The sequence below is a fragment of the Zingiber officinale genome, chromosome 6A (assembly GCF_018446385.1).
Source record: "Zingiber officinale cultivar Zhangliang chromosome 6A, Zo_v1.1, whole genome shotgun sequence".
In the NCBI taxonomy this organism is placed as follows: domain Eukaryota; kingdom Viridiplantae; phylum Streptophyta; class Magnoliopsida; order Zingiberales; family Zingiberaceae; genus Zingiber; species Zingiber officinale.
The window spans coordinates 140549906-140575827 of NC_055997.1; the positions used below are offsets into that span (position 1 = coordinate 140549906).

The 25922-nt window shown below is 36.1% G+C and overlaps 2 protein-coding genes across 2 annotated transcripts; both read left to right on the plus strand.

Moving 5' to 3' along the window:
- Positions 1-283: 283 nt before the first annotated feature.
- Positions 284-5870, plus strand: LOC121998347 (eukaryotic translation initiation factor 3 subunit L-like). The gene is made up of 7 exons (XM_042553247.1): positions 284-967; positions 2327-2661; positions 3400-3739; positions 4071-4219; positions 4420-4513; positions 4880-4951; positions 5504-5870. The coding sequence occupies exons 1-7, from the start codon at positions 407-409 to the stop codon at positions 5546-5548; spliced, it is 1596 nt and encodes a 531-aa protein (XP_042409181.1). The 5' UTR covers positions 284-406; the 3' UTR covers positions 5549-5870.
- A 2392-nt stretch (positions 5871-8262) lies between these two features.
- LOC121998348 (peroxisomal fatty acid beta-oxidation multifunctional protein-like) lies at positions 8263-25077 on the plus strand. Its single transcript, XM_042553248.1, has 18 exons — positions 8263-8463; positions 8620-8691; positions 15185-15247; positions 15335-15391; positions 15522-15589; positions 15677-15758; positions 15832-15887; positions 18407-18709; positions 20039-20125; positions 20595-20769; positions 20981-21102; positions 21615-21778; positions 23013-23267; positions 23756-23877; positions 23963-24084; positions 24291-24439; positions 24585-24722; positions 24818-25077. Coding segments are annotated over exons 1-18 (2130 nt in total). The 5' UTR covers positions 8263-8369; the 3' UTR covers positions 24819-25077.
- Positions 25078-25922: the final 845 nt, after the last annotated feature.

Sequence of the window (25922 nt, forward strand, 5' to 3'; positions counted from 1 at the left end):
TTATGAATTTATTGGAATTATAATGGTATCATTGATGTGGATCCATTTTTCCGTTCGAAGGTAGAGATACTCTAGAAACTCAAATGCTAAACTTAAGAAACTGGTTTATGAATTTAAAGCATCAAGACCTGAAGCCAAACATGCATGATTTGGAACCTTTCGATACGAGATCCATTGTCAGCATGGCTCTCTTATTATCCACCGTATATCCTACGATCAATTCCCCATCTCCTAATTCAACGGTTCAAATTTGCTTCTCATCTTTTCATGGCCTACTAGGTTTTTCAATTCGCCTGCGGTCTGCCCTTTCGTCGACGATATCAACTCTCTTCTTTCGGGCCCCTTCCCTGCTACGTCTGTTTACCCCCAAGCCGATCAAACCCTAACCTCGCCTCTGATAGTGAGAATGGCGAATTCGTATGACTACGATGATGCTTCGTTTGATTCCAGGTACGCCCGGCCTCCGTCCTCCGGCCAGGGAGGCGGGGCCGCTGCCGAGCTCAGCTACGACCCTAACTTCGTGCCGGATTCCGTGAAGACCTTCGTCGTCCACCTATACCGCCACATTCGCGAGAAGAACGTGTACGAGATCCACCAGATGTACGAGGGCAGCTTCCAGCGGCTCAGCGACCGCATGTTCCGCGAGAATCCCTGGCCTTCCGTGGAGGCCATCGCTCCCTATGTCGACAACGATCATGTCTTCTGCCTGCTTTACCGTGAGATGTGGTTCCGCCACGTCTACGCTCGGCTCGCACCCACGGGGCAGCAGCGAGTGGAATCCTGGGACAACTATTGCAGTCTTTTCGGGGTGGTGCTCCATGGGGTCGTCAGCATGCAGCTGCCGAACCAGTGGCTGTGGGATATGGTGGATGAGTTCGTTTATCAATTCCAGTCTTACTGCCAGTACCGAGCAAAACTTAAGAACAAGACCGAGGAGGAGTTGCAGCTTCTTCGGCAGTACGACCAGGTTTGTATCGTGGAGCGACTATATTTTTCTCTATTTTTGTGTTTTTTACTTGCTTTCTTTTTGGTGTTAAAACAAGAGAGATTTGGAAACAGATATTGCGGTTAATGCACTAATTGCACGATGCTTGCACAGTCAATCGAGACAAAATAAAATAAGAAATATACTGTAGGATATAACATAATTTTGTCCCAAGATTAAAGCAGACTTAAGCCCAACAAACACTATTAAGCCTTCACATCCTAAAAGTTCTTATAAAGGAATGCTACATTGAATTGTGATTATCCAAAAAATATTGATCATGCAAAAAAAAGGTTGTGTATTTCCAATCAATGATTTTTCTTACTCAAATAATCAAGACCTGGCATGCAAGATGGTTGTTGTTAGCTAAACAATGATGATGCATGCACATTGGTTGGACGTGCTTTAGGCCTCTTGCAACACAATCCTCCAGTACATGGACGTCCCTTCCCCTTTCCTTATGGGATTATCAAATGGCCTAAGCAGCCTTGAGGAATGGGATTGAATTCATCAAAATATACCCAATGGTTGTGCTAGTGAATTTAGACAAATATGAATTTCTTCTACAAACTAGTTGTAGTAAAGTTGTTGATCATCTTACATAATAGTTCATTGGACAGTCTAAGAAGTCTAGTGTCTGATACCTTCACAACCTTTCTCTTCTTTTACTCTATGTTCTTGATTAATTGATAGTACAAGTTGTACTCTAGCTGATCTAGTCACATCCTTCCTCTGTTTCTGCTCTACATTCTGGATTAAATTCCTTCATGCTCTTGGTTACTCCAATTTCATCGTATTTCTCAACACAGATTCCATTGACACATGGCAATATGTGAACCTTGTGTTGCACTTAAATTTTGGTGGTTTGGATCTTCTTGCTACTATATGGATCTTCTTTTTGCTGTCTAAGAGAGTTTGATACCATTTGTTGGCAATTTTAGATCTAATCACAAAGAATATAATATAGTTCAGTTCAATCAAAGCTTGGATCTTCACTAGGATGAATTAAATACTATTTTATTTTTTCCATCCCTCCGTTGTCCTTAACCTAGATAAATGAACTTTAGAACACTTAGTAATTTTTCTCTCTCAACCATAGCCCTTTTGTTAGCTTCCTCAAGAAAAAACAATACAAAGGAATAAAAACTAAAAGTCCATTGTGAAATTGTCATTGAGATCACCATTAGATAATGTCATCCACCAATTGATAAGATCCATATAGGCAGCCCTTATTTGCAACATATGACTTGTAGTTTCTTATACAACTGTACATTCTTTCTGTGAACTTTTAATACAATTCTCTTGCTGTTAGATTATATCCATTATACTTCTTGTTAACAGGCATGGAATGTATATGGAGTGTTGAATTACTTGCAAGCGTTGGTTGAGAAATCAGCTATTGTTGATATCTTGGAAAGAGAGAAAGATGGCCTGGAACAATTCACTGCTACTGATGGTTATGATTATGAAGGTGGAACTAGCAACGTCCTGAAAATGCTAGGTTATTACAGCATGATTGGTTTGCTGAGAGTTCATTGCCTTTTGGGAGATTATCATACTGGGTTGAAGTGTTTAGGCCCTATTGACATCAGTCAACAAGGTGTTTACATGATCGTGATTGGAAGCCACATATCTATCATATATCACTATGGATTTGCAAACCTAATGCTAAGAAGGTTATCTTCTGTATCCATTGTTTCTTTATTATGAGGAAAAATCTTATTGACCGATAATATTCATTACTTTTGTTTCTTTTTTAGCATAGGCATGACCATAATCTTTCCCTCAGGGAACATAATTTTTCAACTTTCTTGATAGTTATAATGTCGTTGTGAGGTCAACAGATGCTAGGCCTAGGCATGATGATTTTTCCAAAGAAATGAATTGTATAAATTGAGGGTTAAACATGCTCATTAGTTATTTGCTTTCTCCATGGTTGTAAGAAATAATTGCTAGAAATTAGTGCATCCTTACTGACCTGGGTGCCAACATATACACTTTGCGACACAGATGAGAAATCTGGTGTGATTATCTGCCTGCTATCTAACTTAGAATCATCTTGAACATGCTTCCTTTGTCTATATACCCCTTCACAAATTGAATTTGAATAAGTCTTTTCCCCATTTTTTTGTGTGATTTTCTTTTCCCAACATTGTTCTTGTCAGAATCTCCAAATTGCTGCTTTCATATTCCTCTTTTAGATGCAAGATAATTAATGAGTGGTCTAATGATAGATCAATTTGTTAAAACTGTTATTCATCTAAATGTAGATGCATTGTAGTGTAGAATTAATTGATTTCATAGGTCAATTAGTTGCTTCATGTTTTTTCTTTTCTACTTACTTTGAGGAAAGTATTGGTGCTTGTTTCAATTTAATCAATTGTATTTATGTGTCTTTTACTGCTTTATAAAAGGTATGTTGAAGCAATACGTGAATTCAATAAAATCCTACTATATATTCTGAAGTACAAGCAATATCATCAGAAGTCCCCACAGTATGATCAGATACTTAAGAAAAATGAACAAATGTATGCGCTATTAGCTATTTGTTTGTCACTATGTCCACAAAGCAATATCATTGAGGAGAATGTAAACATACAATTGAGGGATAAATACAATGAGAAGATGACAAAGATGCTAAGATATGATGATGAAGCATATGCTGTGTATGACGAGCTCTTCACATATGCCTGCCCAAAATTCATTACCCCATCAGCTCCTGTTCTCGAGGAATCCCTTATAAATTACAACCAGGTAATGATGCTTCCATTTTGCACATCTTCTTATCTACTCACTCGATCAGTTTTTTTTTTAATTCGCATTCGGAGCAATGTTGCACTGACATTTGGTTAGCTTGATCTGACAGAACTTTCATTCTTTTTATCAAAAATACGTTTGTCCATACTGTCTTAATTGTTTTGGTTTTTAATTCTTGACATAAATTACAACTTTATATTTCAGGGAGTTCATGACTGCACAACTTTTCTAGTTTATCGTTGTTTGCCAAATTGTAGATTTGAATAGTATGTGGTGTATGAAAATATTCCAAGGATGCCAGGCTTAATATTCTGATTCATCAATGCAGGATGCATACAGGCTGCAATTGAAATTGTTTCTTTATGAAGTAAAGCAGCAACAATCACTTTCAGGTCTACGCAGTTTCTTGAAGTTGTACTCTGCCATATCAATTGGGAAACTTGCTGCATATATGGAAGTGGATGAATCCACTATGAGGTCTGTATACTTGAATTCTATTTAAACTTCATTTTAAATCTTTAATTCTGTTCCAATATAAGATTCTTATGCCTAATGAATGGTTTTACATAACCATGCTATGGTTTTCTTTTTTAGCTTTATAAAGTCAACCTTGAGTAATTGACTTTCAGTTATGTATTTAATTATTTCATGACTTTGAATTAGCTTGTCTCTGACAGAACAATTTTGCTGGCATACAAACATAAGATGCATTCTGTTGATAGTGATGGAAAGATTATTCCTAATGCAGATATAGACTTCTACATTAGTGAGGTAAGTTTCATGTGATTGACTCAGCATCGGATTTTTTCTGTATACGAATGGTTGGCAGACATGACTTGTTCTTGGTTTTGTAGGTTACAATATTTTATTTAGTATTTTGAGTTAAGCGATAATTGGAAGCTTAGTTATTTATGGTTAAATGTTGGAACAAGTCCTTTTTCCTTATCAAGAAGAAAATTCAGTATATTAAGAAAACATCAGAAGTTAAATACAGAGTTTATAATTTTAAGCCAAGGTTTTTTTGATGCGTTTCTTCCATGCATTTTTTATTGACTGTTTTACAAGTCCACTTTCTGCAGCATATGGCATTTGGTCTATGCTTTGATGTTGTTTCTTATGATTATACATCCAATACAGGACATCATTCATGTGGTGGAGTCTAAACCAACGAAGCATTATGGTGATTACTTTTTGCGTCAGGTCTTAAAGGTTTGTGACATGATTAATTACTTGTACATTGTACTGCATTTTAATTTATCAAAACATGCCTTTTTCTAATTATTTTTTAGCAAATCATGCCTCAATAAAGAAAATGAACAAAATACTGCTGTTTTCTATTTTTCTTCCCATTTTACCCTTGTTCTAAACCAAATCAGCTTGAATGGGATAATATACACAATTGGCATGTGTGAGATCCAAAAAAATGGCTATTTTAGGTGTCAACGAACTCAATTAAGCTGATTTTTAGTGAAATTTGTGCAGAAATCAGCTCGCAATCCATTCTAAAGTTAGTGTTTGAACATTCATCTATGCTTGTGCACAGAGTGTGAGATTCTAAAATGATAAAATGAACTTGCGAACCATTTTGTGCCAAGTAGACCCAATCAACTTGCATGAACATTTGCCTATATTTGTGGATTGTTGGGATGTGAGACAACTCCGATTCTCTTTTTAATATTTTCATTTTCATCCTTCACACATCCACTTTATGTTTTGGTAAATCGTCCTTATTTTCTCTGACCTCTGTGATATACCTTGCAGTTTGAGGAGATGATCAGTGAACTGGACAGAGTAAAGTTGGATTGATCTTTGATGAGAATGCTTTCAGTTTTGACATTGTTTTGCAGGAAATCTTCTATTATCTTATTTTTGGTATCAGTTAATTCTCCTCTGCGGAACTTACATTCACACTGTAATAGCTATCTTTATTATTCTTTGCTATTTATTGCGGTTTTAGATTATAGAGGCTGATGACCCCATTGCCTCGTTAACTTGTACCTTCAATCTAGTAAGTGTCATACAATGTGGTCTTTTAGATTTTCGACATTTCCTACTCTGGTTTACTCATACAGCCCAAGGATCAGGTTACTGATTTCTTGTAGCTGAAGATGTCATTGTTTTTATTACATTTTCTATTGATTTTGTAAGGTAAAAAAAAATGGTATGACGTAATCTATCTAGAAACTCAATTACCTGGCCTGCTAAAGTGTTGGCATGCAAAATGCTTACTAATTGAGTGGGAGGTCATGAGTCCTTATAAATTGTATCGTTGAAGTTTTAATGATGGACATTTTATTTCATTTTATTTACATATAATGGTTGGAAAATATGTTCACAAAATTTCGGTGCATATTTTAAAATAGAAGTTCATCGCACACATTTTTTCTGAAAACAATTTAAAAGTGTTTACTTGCAGACGAGTTATAAATGTCGACGGAATATTGTCAAGAAGCTTGCTAATGTTTTGAATGTCAACAATAAAAGTTCATAAAGTATTTAAATTTTCTTTAATTGACAATAGATATTTAACTTGCTTCAATTAATCTTGGAACGATTGGTCCAATTTTATATAAGTTTTCTATCCGTCTACAATTTTAGATCAACTTTCTATTAAAAGAAATTTAGATGTTAAAATTTAATAATTGAGAAAGCATTCTCCAGCTGCACCGTTGTCTATGCCAAATACAATTAAGAACTCCTTAAATCGCGTCGTGGTCGTTTGTCCGACGAGATTCAAGCGAATAGCCAAGCTGACTGCCTTCCAATGGCAGTCCTGTGCTCGACTCTCGGCCGTGGATGATCAAGCAGAGATCTTAATTTGATGGCTCAGGACATGGAACAAGACACAAAGTCGAACTGAATTGTTCTTTACGTTATTCTCCTCGACTAGATCCAAAAAAGCAGCAACGGCAAAAGAAAAAGAAACTTTTAGTTGAATCTAATTTAATAATTATTATCTAAGGATATTATGCCATTTTGATATTATGTGTTTTTTAATTACAAATAAGAAAAATATTATGTACTCAAATCATTTATCATTTTAAACTACAGACAACCATATTTGCAGCAAAATCCAAAAAATGCATATACATAAGAGTAGGACTGAACATCAGTTAAAACAAAATGAATCAAATCGTACTAATTGATTTTTTTTTTTTGAATAAATCCAATCTATCAAAGTTTAGAACGAATCAATATAGAATTAATTAATTCGATTAATTATCAAATTAATTGAATTTTTTATCAAGCAGTCAACTGATGATTTTTATTATAATTAATTCATGGACAAGTAGTCAACTCAATCTATTATTGGCAGTTATGGAAGTTTAAATTTTATAAACAGAGACGGACTAATTCAAAATAATCAAATTTTCTTTTTAAAAAATAAATTTATGAATTAATCAAATCGAATTTTCTAAATAAATCGATTTAAGATTTCAATTTAATCTATATTTTACTCAACCTACGTATCACATGTCATATATTGTGCTAACTTTAGTAACTGATATACAGTCCTCAGGGCGTAGCACAGACGGTGGGCGCATGGTACCTATGGTCTGTGTACCTGTATGAACCTCCCTCCATATCCGTGAAGCCGATATTAGGAGGACCGTTAAGATAGCTGATCTATTTTTTTTTAGTAACTGATATACAAAAATATGTGAGGTTATATTTGCAGAGTATTGAAAATATATACAAATAATTTAGTTGACAAATTAGAAAGCTTATTTTTATTAACTTACTATCATAGCTAATTTAAAATGGCGATCTCCATTAGCAAATGCCCCTAAATCATAAAATTGACCCATTTAGTTTACCAAATACCTTATTTATCATTTAATTCATTCATTTATTTTATATCCAATTGTTTTTTTTAAATCAACATTTATTATAATAATACATTTAATAAATACCACTGCCCCTAAAAGTTTATGATTATTAGACATCTGTCGTGTATTTATAGAATTTTTTTTCATCGTTTGATGGAAAGCTTCCGTCCGTTGTGTTTAGTATGATGGTCGTGGTGTTCTCGGGGTCATGATGTCACGGTAGGATGTCTATATCTCTCAAGTATTCATGGTTCGAATCTCAACTACGATATATTTATAGAAATTTTTCCTCCAAATGAGGGGCGTAATCAAAAGATATCAGGCTTCTGGGTTGGTCGTCGCGTGCGCTTTCTAATTTATCATGATAATCGGTAGAAAACTTTCGTGAGACCGAATAGTTAATTAATAAGATTAATTAAAATTATCATATATATATATATATATATATATTTTTTTTTTTGGTACGATGGTCATGGTACTTTTTTCTTTCTGATAGTAAGACGGTCGTGGGATGGGATCGGAAGACAGTTTGGTGTTATTAGGAGACCATTTTCATAATTGCTGGGTCCCAATGTTCTGTGGATCGGCCTGTCCAAGTTAAACCACTCAGTACTAACCACGAGGCCATTGTACGTGGGTCCCTCCTCACTTCTATAAGATGTCACGGTGGAGTTTGTCTCGGTCCAAGTGCGCAATTCGTCCGATTTCTCTTCCCGTTGCTCTTCGTGCCGCCGCCGGGGGAGGCGCCGGAAGCGAAGTCGTAGAACCCTAGGTTCCTCGTTTAGCATCTGGATCGGATGGAGTCTGTTCGTGTCGCCATGGAGGTCGGCAGTGACGGGGTGGCAGTCATCACCATTTGCAATCCTCCGGTCAATGCTTTGTCCTCCAAGAGTACATCCCCATTCTCTTCCTCTTTGTCGGGTTTACATTTGCTTTGCCTGTTTGCATCTTTCGCCACTTTGTTGTGTTTGTATACGGTCTTCATTCGAGGGTTTCTTTCCTTTCGCCCCTTTTTTTGTGGTATTGATCGTGGATGGGTTATTGCAGTTGTTGCTGGGTTGAAGGAGAAGTACGCGGAAGCGATGAGTAGAAGTGACGTCAAAGCCATTGTGCTAACAGGTAAGCGCTAGTTCTAGATTGTTTTGCTTGCTAATCTGGCCGTGTTTGGTTTTTATGCGTTGTGTTTTTGGCGGAATGGGCGGTCAGAGTCAAACGGAAGTTTTATAAACTCAATTTATTATTTGTTTTTTGATTAAAAAAAAAAATAGCCTTGAGGCTGAATTCTAGTTCATAATGGAAATCACAAAAGCCAGTTGAAGCTACAACGTTGGACAATCCATGCTTTTGATGTCAGGTCCCGTAGGAGCTTTTTAAGGAACGTGAAGTCGAGCATCTTTTTCAAGGTTTCGCTTGCGAGTGCATCGGCCACCAGGTTCCTCCTCCATACGGCAGTGTTTACAGCGGTTTCGTAGGGTTTTCAACCTTCCTTAGGAAGTCCGGTCGATCCCATTAAGCAGATCGCAGCCTCCCTGGAATCATCTTCCCAGGCTATTTTGAGTTCCACCTTGATGGCTTGAAGTTCTGTGTCAACCACGTTAAGCACGAAGGTAGCTCTGATCACTATCTGCATGAAGGTAGGACCGACCACTGGTAGGTTCTGGCCTTGCATTCCTCTAGTTACCTGCTTTGTTGCAAGCCAGTTCCTCAGGACATGAAGAGCAGTTACTGCAGCGGTTGGGCAAGCACAGCAGCTAGTTTGATTAGATAAACCCGTTGTTCCATGTCGGTTAAAAGTCCACTATTCATCATCTTTCAGTAAAGATTCTCACTTGTTGGGGGCTGCCCATTTCCATACAGACTTCCAGATCGGACTGCTCTGAAATGGAGTTGTCAGTTCATCTCTCGGTAGCTTCTCATAGTCTGTTTTAGCGCTATGAGTTCCATCTCTAGACCACTTTTATATAGCTGTAGCTGGATCCTCTATATCATTCACCAGCTTTTGCCTGTATTTGACTAGTTCCAGCAGAGTTGAACTCGAGAGAAAACTTTGAAATTTACCCCACTCTCGGTTTCCCTCCCTTGTGGTCTCATTCACCATTATCATTCCCAGAAGGTCTTTTGAGATTTCGTGAATGGCCAAGCTGCAGAGTTTCAGGCTCACGGGTTGCTGAACCTGCTTCTCCCTGGTTGCCATGGGTTGTCAGATCTCTGTGCTTTCAGATTTGCTTGGATAGTGGGAAAGCCTCAGCATTGTGACTGAAACATACTCTGTGTAGGTTTTAATACTCGAGGTTGTATAACTCCTAGCCCAATTTTCTCAAATTTGAATCTAGAGATTAAGCTTTCTTTCAGATCCAACTCTATGCAAATACTAGCGTGTCTCCTTGATGACATTGAATTTGTTACACGATTGATCTTTACCGCCTTGCCTATGCGATCACCCACTAGGAAGGTGCTGTGTTGGAACTCTGAAGTCAAGCCTTCCTTCCCTTTGTTCGTTATGAAGTTAGGAACCTGTTTTGCCATTAAGAGGTAGTGTGATTTTGCATCACTTAAGATTGTTAGCTATTTGGCTCTCCTTTGGAGTTCGGATTTGCAGCCTCTACCCTACCATGCATCTTCCTTTTCAACTTTTGACACTCTGATTGAGGAGATTATCCTCCTTGTACTTGGCTTCCTGGTCTCTCGAGTCTGGCCAATGCTCTAGACTTCATTATTTTTATAAAACCAATTATGTAAGTTTAAATTTTTGAAGTCTTTCTGTTAATGAAGCATGAAAAATGCAAAATCTTATATTTTTTCACAAGTGAATTCCTATTAGTTAATTCTTTCAAAATTCTTGAAGAATCAAAATTGTTAGCTAGAAGTTGTATTCACTGCCTTGTATATATGCAGTTGAATTGTGCCTAGTAATTTTATAAACTGGTTATTGTTTTGTACATTATGGATATTAACGGACTTGGTACAAGTGGTCAAGTCAAATGGAGGTTTTATTAAATCAATTTATCATAATTTCTAGTTTTGTTTTCTTTAGGAGGTATGTAAAATGTAAATGAAGTTTTTTTTTTCCCATAGATGTATTTTCCATTAGTTGTTAGTTCTTGGGAATTCTTGAAGAATCACAATTGTTTGCTTCAACTAGTATTCATGTTCATGTATATATGTTGAAAAATGGACCTATGCTCATTTTTCTTTTCTAATATTTTATGTTTAATTATATTTCATAAATATATTAGAAAAATTGGAAATATAAATAAAAGTTAAGTCAAAAGATTATAGAAAACAATACAGCTGAATCAACTAACAAATTAAGCAGTAACCAATGCTTATTCCAAAACAAAAAAGAGGTCAGTGTATAATATATCAATTGTGAAATCTATTTATGTAGGCAATATACAAAAAAAGTATATTAAATGGGCTGAACATAGGTTAATCCCTTACTGTTCCATCCAATAAAGATGACAGGTCCTATTTTTTGAAGCTCATTAATTGTCCATTTACTCTGGAAGACTGAAGCCTCTTTTGTAGAAGGACACAAGTGTTGAGGAAAAAGCTTCCATTTGTCGTTGACCTATGAATAGATTTTGGCGGACGGGGCTTGAAATCCCTTTTATGGAGTCAATTTTGTACAAAATGCTTACCTAAAATTTTGAAAAAATGTGAGTTTTTTTGTGAAAGTGAGGTGGAATCTCATCTTTAAGCTAAGAGTGTTGAGGTTAGCAAAGTCGGTCAAGTGACAAGAAAGCACACAACACACATTGTGCTAAGGTTGATCATGGCTGTGACAATGATGATCAATGTAGCGGAGGTTGATCAGGAACATAGTGAGGTGGTGGCGCCCCGTGAGGTCAATTGGGCATGATTGCAAGGCCAATGAGGTTGATTGTATTGGGAGTGGAGCCAGCGGAAGAATAGAGAGCGTGAGACGACGCACAGTGAGTGCGAAAATAATGAGTGTGAGAGCAAAGAGCACGAGAATGGTACCAAGTAAGAATGGAGAATGTAGATCGAGCACACAACGAATGTGACAATGGAGAGTGGGCAATTTAATGAGCTGTTGTGGGTGAAGGAATGGCAGCTATAGGTTGACGAAGAGGGTAATTATGGAGTCATCTTTTTCTTATCCTTTCCCTTTGTACTCTTCCTTTGCCTAGGTAACATTTTTTTTCCTTCTGTTTCCACTTCCTCTCCCTCCTGTTCTACTTCATGGTATCTTCCATAATTTTTTATATTTCAATCAATGATATGTCTTCTCCAAAAAGCTAAAACCAAAGTTTTAGATAATAGGTCCTTGTTAGGACACTCCGGTGAGCTAGGGGTGGGGGGTGATTAGCTCGAATCGCTTCTTCAATGATTTGTTGCAATAGATAATCGAAGCAAAGACTCCATATTGCTAACACCCTTGATTTTACTTGGTATCCTCCTTCTTGAGGTGACTAATCCGAGGGTCCACTCTTCTTCACTCATAGATACACTATGAAAACCTCCTTCGTGGAGGCAGAGAAGCCTTGTACAAGTAAATACACAAGCGAGTACGAGATACAACAAGAAATTCAACAAGAATAAGGAAATAGATACAACAATGAAGGACCTTTGCTCTTGATCTCTTGTTGTTGTGGATTGCCTCTTGATACTTGGAAATACAGCAGCACTTTGCTTTAAGAACCTTCAAGAATCGGAGGTGAAGAATGGAGAAGAAGTGTTGCATTTGAATCTTCGTCGTTGCCTTTATATCCCGCAAATTAGGGCTCCCAATCGATTGACCTTACCCTCAATCGATTGCCACGTCAGATCCGAGCGCATCCAGCCGTCCAAACCTTGCAACGACTCTTTTCTTTATCACTTAATCGATTAGCCAATCGATTACGGGGTCTTCTTAATCGATTACCCAATCGATTATGAAGCCCTCTGTTCACTCATGAGTTTCTCCCAATCGATTACCCAATCGATCAAGCAGCTTCAATCGATCACTTGATGAATCTCTCTTTTTGCTTGCATCCAAGCTTAATCGATTAAGCCTCTCGCGATATCCCTAATCAATTGGAATTCAACCCAATCGATTCAGCATAGTGTAATGCACTGTGCTTCGCGAAAACCATCTTCCAATAGATCACTTGAGTTTAGGGTGAATCGATCGCCTGATTGATTCACCATGCACTTTGCGAAGAGATACGCTCACGATTGGCACATGTCTTAATCGATCACTTGATCAATTACCCAATTTTAACTTGCTTAACCCAAGTCTAGGGTTCCCTTGCCGATTCTCCTATTAACCGTGATCTGTTGGGACTTTCCACCAAGTGTCCGGTCAACCTTTTGACCCACTTGGACTTTGCTAACTTCGCGTTAGACTTACGATCACCAAGTACGGTCCTCCTTGACTACTGGAATTTTCCTCTTGCCTAACCACAGTTAGGACTTTACCTTACTAACGTGCAACCCCTCTTGACCCACTTAAACTTGCCTTTGCCTAACCGCAGTCAGGGCTTTCCTTTGCCAACGTGCGATCCTCCTTGATTCACTTGAACTTTCCTTGCCAACATGCGGTCCTTCTTGACTCACTTGGACTTTCCTTTGCCTAACCGTAGTTAGCACTTTCTTTTGCCAACGTGCGATCCTCCTTGATTCACTTGGACTTTCTTTGTCAACGTGTCGTCCTTCTTGATCTACTTGGACTTTCCTTTGCATAACTGCAGTTAGGACTTTCCTTTGCCAATGTGCGATCCTCCATGATCCACTTGGACTTTCCTTACCAATGTGCGATCCTCCTTGACCTACTTGGATTTTCCCTTTGCCTAACCCTCGAGTTAGAACTTTCCTTTGCCTCACGGTTCAAAATTTCGTTCCGTGCTGGGCTAAACGGGCGAAACTTACCGTTCCGCCCGTGCACTGAAACCGACATCAGGCTAGCGACGATTTCGTCGTGTCATCATGTGCGCCAGGAAGAATTGCGGGCGTGCTCGACAGCATAGGTAGCCTCGCTAGACGCTTCCAGTGTCGCCGGAAGCGTCGCGGGGCCCCAGAGGCATCACGATGCGACGTTTCTGGCAACGCTGAAAGCATCGCAGGAGGTTTCCGGCGCCGCTGGAGGCATCTGCGGGTCGTGAGCGCGACTGGGTCGCGGTCATGCGTGTCGCGGGGTGTGGCGTTATTGTGCAAAACCCTAATTAAATCAAACAATTCCCACTTAACTGTGATATTTTAAAAGACTTTCATAAACCCTAATTAAATTATCCTAATAAAATAAAAAAATATATTTAAAAATTTAAAAATATTAATAAATTTTATTAAATAATATTCTGAATTTTTTTTACTGATTTAAATTTTGTTTTAAAAATCTAAAAATTTATAAAAATTATAATAAATCAAATCTATATTCTTATATATTTTTTTAATTATTTTGTATTTTTTTTACTATTTAATGTTTAATTGATATTCTAATTTTTTTAAACTATTTTAAATATATATTATTTAAATTATTAAATAAATAAATAAATAATTTATATGATTATTATATATAAAATAGTATTTTGTATTAATTTATATAATTATAATTATTTAATTTGGACATTGAAGAATTATAAAGGTTATTTAAGCAAAATATTACAAGAACCCTTCAATTTGATTCATGTCACTCCTTTTAGTATTAGTAATGTAACATATTATGATATTATGATATATCAATTTTAATTTGAATTATTAATAGATCAATTTTTTTTTAAAGAAAAGTATGTATATATTATTTTTTCTAATAATATTAAGTTGTTTAATAATGGAGAACTTATATAAAATTAATATATAACTTGTTTTTAAATTATACACAATAAATATATTTATCTTATAATTACTATATATAAATAAAAAATACTGAAACCTTATCGGCACGACACGATACGATACCGAAATCGTATCATTCCGGTCTGGATCGAAACTTCGGCATGGGTTGAGATTTTAAACCTTGCTTTGCCTAACCTCTGGTTAGGACTTTACCATTCAAGTATCGGTCCTCCTTGATCTTTCTCATATATTGTCCAACAACATATTGTCCAAACATGTTGTCCATAACATATTGTCCAAATATCGAAATTCAAGCTCGAATCCACTCAAGTTTAGTCAAACTGGTCAACCTTCACACGGGGAACGATTGCACCAACAATCTCCCAACACTAAACTATAGTTTCTTAAAAGAAAAAGTAAGTATTAGTTTAGTTTCCCCATTGATTTCTTTACTAGGACAGTGCAGGAGCATTGATGCAGTTTACATTTTCAATCAAGGCTGCATCTTAATACTAACCTCATGCGAAAAGCAATCAGCTTCCCACATTGCTGTGGTTCGAATGGAAAAAGCAGTTGAAGAAACTTTTTCATTGCCTGACTGCATTGTGTGTGTGTGCGCGCTGATGCTGGAAGCTGCATTGATTTTTAAAATGTGTGTGCGCCAATGCTGGAATGCTGCGATCAGGATACCCTTTATCAGTTTTTCAACCTACTCAATTATTTAAGATGATCTGCTTTTATTTTATGGATTGATCAATTAGCTAAAATAGAAAGAATAATCTGACCTAATTTAATTTGTGCCAATTGATTAATTCTGCTTCATTTTTTCTGATAGGCCAGGGTGGCAAGTTCTGTGGTGGCTTTGACATCAATGTATTTTCAGAAATTCAAAAAACAGGCATGATGTGAAAAATTACTTTTTTGTTGGGTGTGCTATGATTAGTGTCGCTGATTCCATGATTGTCTTATCTAACTACTGGTGCAGGGGATCCATCACTTCTACCAGATCTATCTATTGAACTTGTGGTCAATACCATTGAAGGTTGTTGCAAGTGTTTATCTGTTTAGGTTTAAATGCCTATGCTTATTGTCATAAAGTACTTGGATCTGTGTATGTTTCTGTATTTCTGTATATTCAAAGGTTTACTTTTATGTGTTTCCTGGTCTTATAGATGCTCCCAAGCCTACAGTTGCAGCCATCCAAGGGCTTGCATTAGGTGGTGGTCTGGAGCTAGCTATGGTTTGTGTTGTTTTTGATGATCATTAGCCGTTGTATCTTTGTTATATTTTTAGAGAGTTTTCATTGAAATTCTGGTGTTAAATTTAGGGTTGTCATTCCCGAATTTCTACTCCAGAAGCTCAATTTGGATTACCGGAATTGTCTCTTGGTGTTATTCCTGGGATGGGAGGTATTAGTGACCACTAGAACACTTTGTCCTGTTGCATATCTAAGTATACCACTGAAACCTTGTTATTTTCAAGGTACACAACGGTTTCCTAGGCTTGTAGGATTACAAAAAGCTACAGAAATGCTGCTTGTGAGTATATTCCCTTTGATATAAATAATATTTCTCTAAATTGTGTTTCTTCCTGTGCAAATTATCCTTGATTTTGCTGCTTGTACTGATATTTTCTTACGTTTTCAAAACAGTTAATGGATGCACTGAATATAGTGATTTTTGCATATTTGCACTGTCTCACAATCAGATGCTTTTATAACTAAGTCACTGTAGAGAAGCGGTATCTCTATGAAAACAATGTACTAATGCTTTTATTCTATCTTAGCTTTATTATAACATAGAATCTAGTCACAGAGATAATTCATCAAATATATTTTTGCATGGACTTTTCTGAAATAGAATGCAATTTTAAGGGATGAAAGACTCATATGGCCACACCTTATGCAGTACGATGACATTGGTACAAACAAATGTGATATACCAAAGTAAAGAAAGCTTTTAAATTTAATGTGGCTATGACCAAGGCTCTTGTAAACAAGAATAAGAGAAAATCTTAATTTTTAGGGAGATTCAAAAGGAATATAAGGCACTGGAGCACACTTATTACACCTTGGTCACCTTCCATATGCCAGATTGATAAAAAAAAATGAAGTGTTGACCTTCTTTTTTGAAATACTTATCTGGAGCCCAACCCTCACAAACTTAAGGCAAGCCCACAAGACATCATACACTTTTTAGTCTACTGTATATACAAGAACACTACTGATGCTCATTAATTTGTGCTTATCCAGACAATGCTAGCGTAGCATCTTTATATAATAATGATAGAATGATCTTGTTAATAACTATAAGTATAACCAACCTTGTGCTATCTAAATAGACCTTGCTCTTGTCCTCTAGATCATAGACATCACCTCTTCCGATGGTTTTGAGGGCCATCTAAGTGATCAAATGAAGTGTCAAATCGAGTACACCTGAATGAGTTTAATTATCTTGTTGACAAAATTTCAAGTTAAATATGCATCTTTAATTTCTTCCATGCTTCAACATGATAAATTCATGGACCGTCGTATGCAGAACCTTGTTGAGGAGTGCAAGGCAAACTTTGGCTAATCACCCACTCACATAATTCTTTTTTTGAATTCTTGATTAACTCCTGCGTTCTTTAGAAATCTCTATTTGGATTATTTTGTGCCAATACACATTTAATTTGTACTCAGCAGAGTGAAACTTATGATGCTTTAAATCCTCTTCTTTGCCATATGGATAGTCCTACCAACCAAGGACTCTGCATACCACTCATTAATTTTGGATCCAACCATATGATTAGTAGCCTTCACATGAGAGATTGACCAAGGGATTGGATATGTAGCTAAAATTACCAATTTCTATAATTAGTTTATCAGATCAAGGACAGTTAAAAGAGTGAGAAGAATATTGTTAGCTTTCTTCTTGATACAATTTTCTTTCCCTTTCAATGGATTCAAACTTTGATTATGTTGAAAAATATTTTCTCTATGATATGAATATAGTATTCTGAAATTTTTGCTCCAAAAAATATACATTTTTGTTAATTAATTTACCATATTAGTCTGATTGATATATTAGTTGATCTTGAAATAAAATGAGAAGGATATGTTGTATTGGTGCACTTTAAATTCATATTGACCTTATAAATTTGTCATCTGAACGTGTTTAATCTGAATGATATTCTACTTATATGAACAATTGTGAGCTAACTGTGAATTGATGAGGTTTTTGTTGCATAAACTGTATAATATAACTAACTTAAGCTATTTTGGAACACATGATATTAGTTCTATCAAGATAATGTGCTAGTTCTGTAATTGTGTAGCACAGCAAACAAGTTTAAAGCATGGGAATGTAAACCAATTAAATGGGAATGTGTATGTTGGTGGTTCTAGAGTCAAGTTCTAAGTGGACTAAACAAACACACTGGGAATATTGGAGGATACCATTTGAATCTGTGGGAGCCACTTCCTGTCTCAAAAGATAAAGGGCCATATATCCTGCTCGGCACAAGTAAAACCAATATTACTATATCTGAAATTGATTTGGGAAGAGGATAGGATGAAATAATTGCATTTAATTCTTTATAGAACCAATATTACTATTCTTTGATTTATCTTTTATTAAATTTTAAAATAAACAGTGGGAAGCTAACAATTATTCATTAATAGTGGTTCACTAAATTTTGAGCAGTAGACAATCCTTTTTATGCCATGTCTTTTCACATGTGTATCTATATTATTGTATCCATAAATGCTAATTTATCTCTATCAAAATAGTTGAAGTACTATATTTCTCTTTTTTTTTCCTCTCTCTCTTATTATTCTAGAGATGCCTAATGAAATTCTTTCTACTTAATTTTCTTTGTTATTTTGGAGCTGTAATAATAGGTAAATTAATTTGAACCTTGATTATGCCTCATTTGAAAGTAAGTGTATAACCATCATTCCAATGATAAATTAAGAAGTATCTTTGTGTGATCACAACCAAATAAATGATAATCAATGAACTCTATATTAGCTGTCAAAATTTGGTGATCACATATTACTAACATGTATATCATGCAGTTATCAAAAACAATCATCGCAAAAGAAGCCAAAAGTTATGGCCTTATTGATGATATTGCTTCTCCAAACAATTTGCTCTACAATTCACGACGTTGGGCTTTGGAAATCAGTCAGCAAAAAAGACCAAGGATCAGTTCACTTCAACGGACCGATAGACTTGGTTCCCTTTCTGAAGTTCATAAAATTCTGGAGGCTGCTAGGAAACTGACAAAAATGATAGCTCCTAATATGCCACAACACAAAGCATGCCTTGATGCAATTGAGGAGGGTGTAAACTTCGGAGGATATGCTGGTCTTCTGAAAGTAAGAATTATTCTTTATTTTTTTTCTTTTATGGGTTTGCAATAATCACAAAGTGTTGGTTATCTTAAACAATTTTGTGCAAGAAAGCTTTGCTAGTATTTTCTAATCTGATGCATTATGCTACCAATAACACATGAGAAAGCTTTAAAATCTATTTTTTCGAAATGGTTTTAACATAGGAGTTGAAAATGATGAATTAGGATATTTGGTATCTTTTTTTCTCCTTTGAGATTTCATTAATTGGATCTTAGGCCTTAGGAATAAGCAGTTTAATTAGCCAACTTTAACTTGGTATGAGGTCAACTACTACTTATTTGTAGCTTAGAAATAGGCTTGAACGAAGTTTGAAGTCTCATTTTGTTCCTGGATGTTGGTCCTTGGCTCAACATGATGGTGTGTTGGTGGTGCCACCAGCATACCTAGGTTGTGCCGGTTGGCATCAACCTGGAGGAAGAACCTGGGAGACACCACGTACAAAAGAGGAGGAAGAAGACAAAGAAAAGGAGGAAAGAACTACCAAGTACTTGTCTAACTACTCATTCATAGGCTCATGCTGTTGTGTGTTAAGAGGTTAAATCAACAACAGAATTGTGTGCTTATCACTGATCAGAAGAAGAATCATGATCATGTGCTATAGCTGCGCCTAGGGGAAGATGAGGATGTCAGAAGGAGAAACACCATCTCACCTCCATCTCCAAAGCTAGAATTGTGCCTCTAAAAAAATCTAATGTCTGTCTATCTAGGAAGAAGCCTCCATGTAATAATGTTTTTGTGTTAGTTGGCTGTGGTTTCACAGTTTAACACCACATCTCTATCTGTTCTGCATGCTAGTTGGCTGCGATGGAATGAGATGTTTTGTTTGTACCGACCAACACAAAACAATTTTGAAACCTGGGATTAATTACACGAAACCTTCTCATTTATGCAAGCAATAAACTTGAATCATCCTGAAAGGCCCCAAATCCCTCATTCAATTATCAGGCAGCTGTTCACATCATGCTGTTTACTTTCATAAATTTAACTAATAACATGTTAATCTTGGACAAATACAGGACCTCTGCACTATGTTGCAGTAGTGATCTTAAGTTGGGACTTTTCATCCTTATAGTTGACATTTGACAAATTATTTTGTTTTGAGTTTTCAGATAACTCTGCATATAAATTGTCTGTGTTTGCTTGTGAGAACTACAGAAATTTCAGTTCAATGTCCTTTTCTAAAATTAAAAAAAAAAAATCGACAGCATACTAAGATTGAGATATCATTCTTGTTTATCGGGCACTGATTTCACCTTATTGAACTATGATTTAGAGTTGACATTTTGAATTCAGGAAGCAAAGATTTCTAAAGAATTGATCCTTTCAAGCACTACAAAAGGGTTAATTCACAGCTTTTTCTCACAGCGTGCAGTTACAAAGGTAATTCTGATTAAAATTATGGATGCAACCCTTATTCTCTATCATCGGCATGACACATATAATACTTGATACTTATATATTCATGAAGGGGGTATTCCACTAACTAGTGCCCAATTTTGCAAGGCAAATGTGATGAGGGTTGAAAATGGAATGCTAACAGGCCTCCAATTAAGCAATTTAGTTTTGATTCTAGTTTCATATCCTATTTAAATTTTGTACACTTTCCTCTATCAAAAAATGTATAAAAGTAAAAGAATTTGAGTTTTGTGAAGTTCTGATTAGGAAGGTGCATTTCAATCATACAGCCTCAGGGATCTCACAACCTTTATTTCCCATTATTAATTAAAGTAATTAACTATTTTTGTTCACTTTATTCTTTCCTAAGATTTAAAGGTCCTTAATATAATTTGAACTAGACAATTTTGTCTCGCCTTTTTCTTAATTTCTTATCATCTAAATGTTTTCCCAGGTACCTAATATCACCAATATCAACCTCCAACCTAGAAAAATAAAAAAGGTTGCTGTAATTGGCGGTGGTCTCATGGGTTCTGGAATAGCTACTTGCTTCATCATAAATAACATATCTGTCACTTTGAAAGAACTTAATTCTAGTTTTCTGCAGAAAGGATTGAAAACTATAGAAGGTAAGAAATAGATGGTAACCTCCCTTTTAACTCCAAACTTCTTGTCTTTTACCATTTAATACCTTATAAGCAATTTTAAAACTTTGCATTTCATTGTCACTGCAGATCTGATTGTTTTTTTTCCTTTGGAATTTCTTATGTATCTTAGTTTAAAATTATCATTTTTAGTTTTATAATTTTAAGAATATTGCTCTTGCATTATTTTCGACAGGCAACCTTGAAGGTTTTGTGAAGAAAGGGTTGCTGACACATGAAAAGATGAAGTCTGCTTTGTCAATTCTTAAGGGGGTGCTGGATTACTCAGAGTTCATCGATGTTGATATGGTTATTGAGGTTATTCTTCAAACTTTAATGTATATTATAAAGTTATATTTCTTTGTTTGCTTTGAAATTGATTTATCAAAAAACTGAAGAAGCTAATGATGTATATTTGAAAGAAGTGCATGGTAAGATTGATATGCAGTCATTTTCTATGGAACTAAAATATGAAAGCCAAAGACCTTGGATACAGTTACGCAGCATTTAGAGAAATGTTTTAACAGCAGTAGACCAACAAGTTTTAATCCCAAGAAATACTTTCTTTATCTTTTAGCAAGAAAATTGTAGGCTCCCTTTGTGAATCCAAGGAGAACTTGTGTTCTCTACTCCAAGGTCAAATCTCAATTTTGGCGTGAGTTCTAATACTAAAATTGGAGAAATTAAGTTATTAGATGGATTGCAGCTATCATGAAGAAGTTTACCTAACTATTTTGTGTGCTTTTGTCAACACATTTGTACTCTTGGATGTTCTGGCTTTGCTTTTTCTTTTCTAAAAATTACTCATACAAGTTTCTTCTTTTTTGTAGTGTGTTGTCGAGGATGTGTCTCTTAAACAGTCAATATTTGTTGATATTGAAAGGATGTGCCCTCCACATTGCATTTTTGCAACCAACACATCCACCATTGATCTCAACATTATTGGTCAGAAGACACAGTCTCAGGATCGAATTATTGGGGCACACTTTTTCAGGTCTGTGATGTTTTCTCTGCTTTAGTGCATAGGAAAGTGTAGGATGTTGTCTCAAGAAAGTTAAGGGAAATTTAGTAATCACAACCTCAAATGACTGATTGTGAGAAGCAACATTTCCCGGAGAAAATTTTACTTAAACTTTGGGTTGAAAATGTTTCAATAATCAAAAGGCAAGGTGAAAGATATTAATTTATCATCTAACCTTGACGTTATTAAATAGAGACTAGATCTGCATCAGTTAGCAAACATTGTCATGTCATGGTGGATGATTGTTGTGTTGATAATCAACATACTATGGAAAGGAACTATGTTTATCGCCATGATTGGAGGTGCTATCAAGGGAACCAGAAGCAAGCGAGTTAAGCTTTGGTGATTGATGGTATTGTAGTTTCTGCAAGCAAGTTTGAATTTATAACACCATTATTTATACTGACACTTATTAGATTGGTTGATATATGGAAGTTCATACCACATTCCTAGGATAGTAACTAAATATTCTTGAATGGTTAGTCTCCTGCTTTAAATTAAAAGTTGCTTCATATACCTGATCAATGTGTGATACATTTTGCTCATGAGAGTAAATCTCTTTGGAGGTGGAGAGAAGCATCACAGAAACAAAAAAACATCAGTCCCTTGCTGTTGGGAAATTGAGGAAGGTGAAATCTCAATTCTATCATGTTGAGTTGGTTTCCTCATTTGTGATATCCAATAACAACATGAATCCCCCTCAAAGGCAAGAATTCGACTCTGATCTTGTTCCCCAAAACAAATTTTTGTTTATGACTGAGGAAAACTAATTCTTGAACCAAAGTCATGGTTATCTTTGGTATTTTAAAGTTTTTTTAAGCCAACCATCCAAGGTTAATGTTTTTTATCATTTATGAAAAACCCAGTCGAATCCAAGGTTTTATATCATTTATGAACCGAAGTCATGGTTATCTTTGGTATTTTAAAGTTACTTTTTTAAGCCAAACATCCAAGGAATCACGATTTGCTTCTGGCTGAACTGGGTTATCTCATGAATTTTTTACTTCTAGTTGTTTGAATTTTATTAAGCATATTAATCATAAACTGGATTCTTTCATCTACATATTTAATGTTGTTGAGGTAGTAATAGGTCCAGGTGCAAATTTTGAACTAATAACCATACTTCTTTACATCTATGCTGTACCATTTTGTTTTTTAGCAATTGATTAGAAACTTAATGTCTTCTGTCCTTGTTTATGTTCGACAGTCCTGCGCATGTGATGCCTCTGCTTGAAATTGTTCGAACAGACAAGACATCTCCACAAGTGATCCTTGATCTCATTACTGTTGGAAAGGCCATAAGAAAAGTTCCTATAGTGGTCAATAATTGCACAGGCTTTGCAGTTAACAGAACTTTCTTCCCATATTCCCAAGGAGCACAATTCTTAGTTAATCTAGGTGTGGACTTGTTCAGAATTGACAGAGTATTAACCAGTTTTGGCATGCCAATGGGCCCTTTCCTGTAAGTAAATAATGACTCCTATTTTGCTGCTTGAACATTGATAATGTATACAACTACTACATTTGTATATATAAGATGTATTATGTATTTATGTAAGTATGCTGTATGAATGCATAAACACAAGTGATATTATTACACACTTGTAACAATTAGACAAGTTTTTCTATGGGATCCTCATGAAGTGATTGGATCTACCAAGTCATTGAACTTATTCGACTCGTGCGCTTACATATCCTATAGACATAGGCACACACTAAGCATGTTACATCATTCACATGGTCAAAGAAATAGAAGCCTTGGGGTTGTGGAGGATCTTCCATATTCTTGCAGTGGCACTTCCATTTCTCACCGCCTTTCTTTACATTTAGTCTAAAATATGCTGTATTAATCAGTAAGTTTAGGTATCTTGCAGGCTAATGTAACACTCACTAAGACATCTTGACTGCACTCCGAGCTTATTTGAGTTTTTCTATTTGTTAAATTAATAGAAACCAAGATGTTGCTGGATATGGAGTGGCTTTGGCTGTGAAACATATATTTGCTTCTGCCTTCAAGGGGCGAACATTTGAGTCTGAATTATATGAATTGATGGTAAAAAATGGAAGACATGGTAATTCTTTTTCTTGTTGAATTGTTGCATTCTGTTAATAGACTTCCACTTTTTCTCACTTTTTGCCTATCATGAGGCTTGACAGGTAAGAGTAACGGTAAGGGATTTTACATGTATGAGAAGGGACGAAAACCAGTGCCTGATCACAGTGTGCAAACTATCTTAGATGAATGTAGAAGGCGAGCCAGCCTAATGCCCAGTGGAAAGGTACTTAACTACCCGTCCATGATCTATATAAGTTTTGTTTATATGTATGTCCTGTTATGAGTTTCACTATATGGGAGAATTGCGCACAGTTTTAAATGCAACAACTGCAAGTAGAACAGGGTTGATGAGAGAAAACTTGCATAGTGGCCTTGCCATTTGTTTGCTAGCAGTTAATGACTGCCAATCATCAACATTTATCTTTGTAGGTGATTGATATCAGTGACCAAGAAGTCCTGGAAATGATTTTGTTTCCAGTAGTGAACGAGGCATGCCGCGTGTTGGATGAAGGGGTTGTGATTCAAGCTTCTGATCTTGATATTGCGTCTGTTCTCGGAATGAGTTTCCCCAAGTACAGGTGAATATGTTCGATTGTACATATAAATCTACCTTAGTTTTTTGAATATTGACTATAAACCAGTATCTCTTTAGATATTGCCTTCAGATTTCCATGGTTGAAACTGTGATATTATTTTCTTAATTCAATTTTGTTTTCTCTGAAGGGGCGGTATTGTGTTTTGGGCTGACAGCGTCGGCTCTGGTAACATATACGCGAAACTGAACAAATGGGCTGATACATACGGCGACTTTTTCCGACCATCGGCGTACTTGGAAGAAAGGGCCATCAAAGGCTGCCTCTGGTAATGAACCTTTCAATTTTTATTTTTCACTTGTATTCCTCTGCATTTATTATGATACTGTAAATCCATTACCTACGATGCTTCTTTGTTTTCAGAGCATGCAGAATGTGGCCGAAGCAGAGAAGTTGAGATGCCGTATTTGACAACTCCTATAACATCGTCTTCGTCACTATTTTCAAGGTCATTGAATAAACCGGACAATAATGATACTTCTTGATCGTTACCAAAACTGGTACATATCAGACAGAGTAGAACAGATTTATGTGCCAAGGTGATGCTTCCCTGAAGCACTGTCGGTTTTGGAAAATTTTGTGTACTTAGAAAAGGTTTATATTTTATTAGGTGTTATTTGTCAGCTAATTTCTATGGATTGAAATAGTATATATTATACACACACGTATGGACGTGCGTTGGTGCCTCTCACACAGGAGGCCTCCAATGATCGGAGGCGTCCACACGGGATGTGCAAGTTAACATAATATACTCTCTATATATAAGTGATATGTCACTGTGGGTGCCCAATTTGGGCGACTGAGTGTATATGGGCAGATGAGATCCTCTCTTCCTAAAATGCTGTGTCCTCATGTTCCAGAGTCGATCGGACAGATTAAATCACATCTCAAGAATGCAGTGTACATCATGAAAATATCATAGTCGTCCGATCGGCGCTGGGACATGAGGACATAACATTTTGAGGACAGAGGATCTCATCTCTTTGAGGAGGCCAGATCCTCTGGTCCAGGATCTCTGGACCACTCCTGGTCCCTGTCCATTCATTGGTTGGATGAATTGGACCTCACCTATTAAATAGGTGGGATCCAGTTCATCCCACCAATAAATAAACAAGGGACCAAGAGTGGTCCAGAGATCCTGGACCAAAGGATCCCTGTCCATTTATGGGGTGTTCAAAAGTGATTCAGACATCTCACATGTACCATAGGTGCTCAGTCGTCTACAGTGGATATCAAAATATATATAAAAATATTAAATGGTACTTATCTTATGGTGCTATTACACATGATGCTCACAGCATAGGACTATATATATATATATATATATATATAGTTTAGGATATGATTTAAGTTATAGTATTAAAGTTGAGGAAATTTTTTTAAAAAAAATATACATGGTGCAATAAGACACGAGTAGAACGTATTTATGTGCCAATGTGATGGTTCCCTGAAGCATCTGTCTTTTTGG

Bases quoted from the DNA above. Each gene is read 5' to 3' on its own strand.
- LOC121998347 (XM_042553247.1), top strand. From the start codon at position 407: ATGGCGAATTCGTATGACTACGATGATGCTTCGTTTGATTCCAGGTAC. The intron at 968-2,326 runs GTTTGTATCGTG...TCTTGTTAACAG, and splicing joins TTCTTCGGCAGTACGACCAG to GCATGGAATGTATATGGAGT. The intron at 4,514-4,879 runs GTAAGTTTCATG...CATCCAATACAG, and splicing joins TAGACTTCTACATTAGTGAG to GACATCATTCATGTGGTGGA.
- LOC121998348 (XM_042553248.1), top strand. From the start codon at position 8,370: ATGGAGTCTGTTCGTGTCGCCATGGAGGTCGGCAGTGACGGGGTGGCA. The intron at 8,464-8,619 runs GTACATCCCCAT...GGGTTATTGCAG, and splicing joins CAATGCTTTGTCCTCCAAGA to TTGTTGCTGGGTTGAAGGAG. The intron at 21,779-23,012 runs GTCTGTGATGTT...TATGTTCGACAG, and splicing joins ATTGGGGCACACTTTTTCAG to TCCTGCGCATGTGATGCCTC.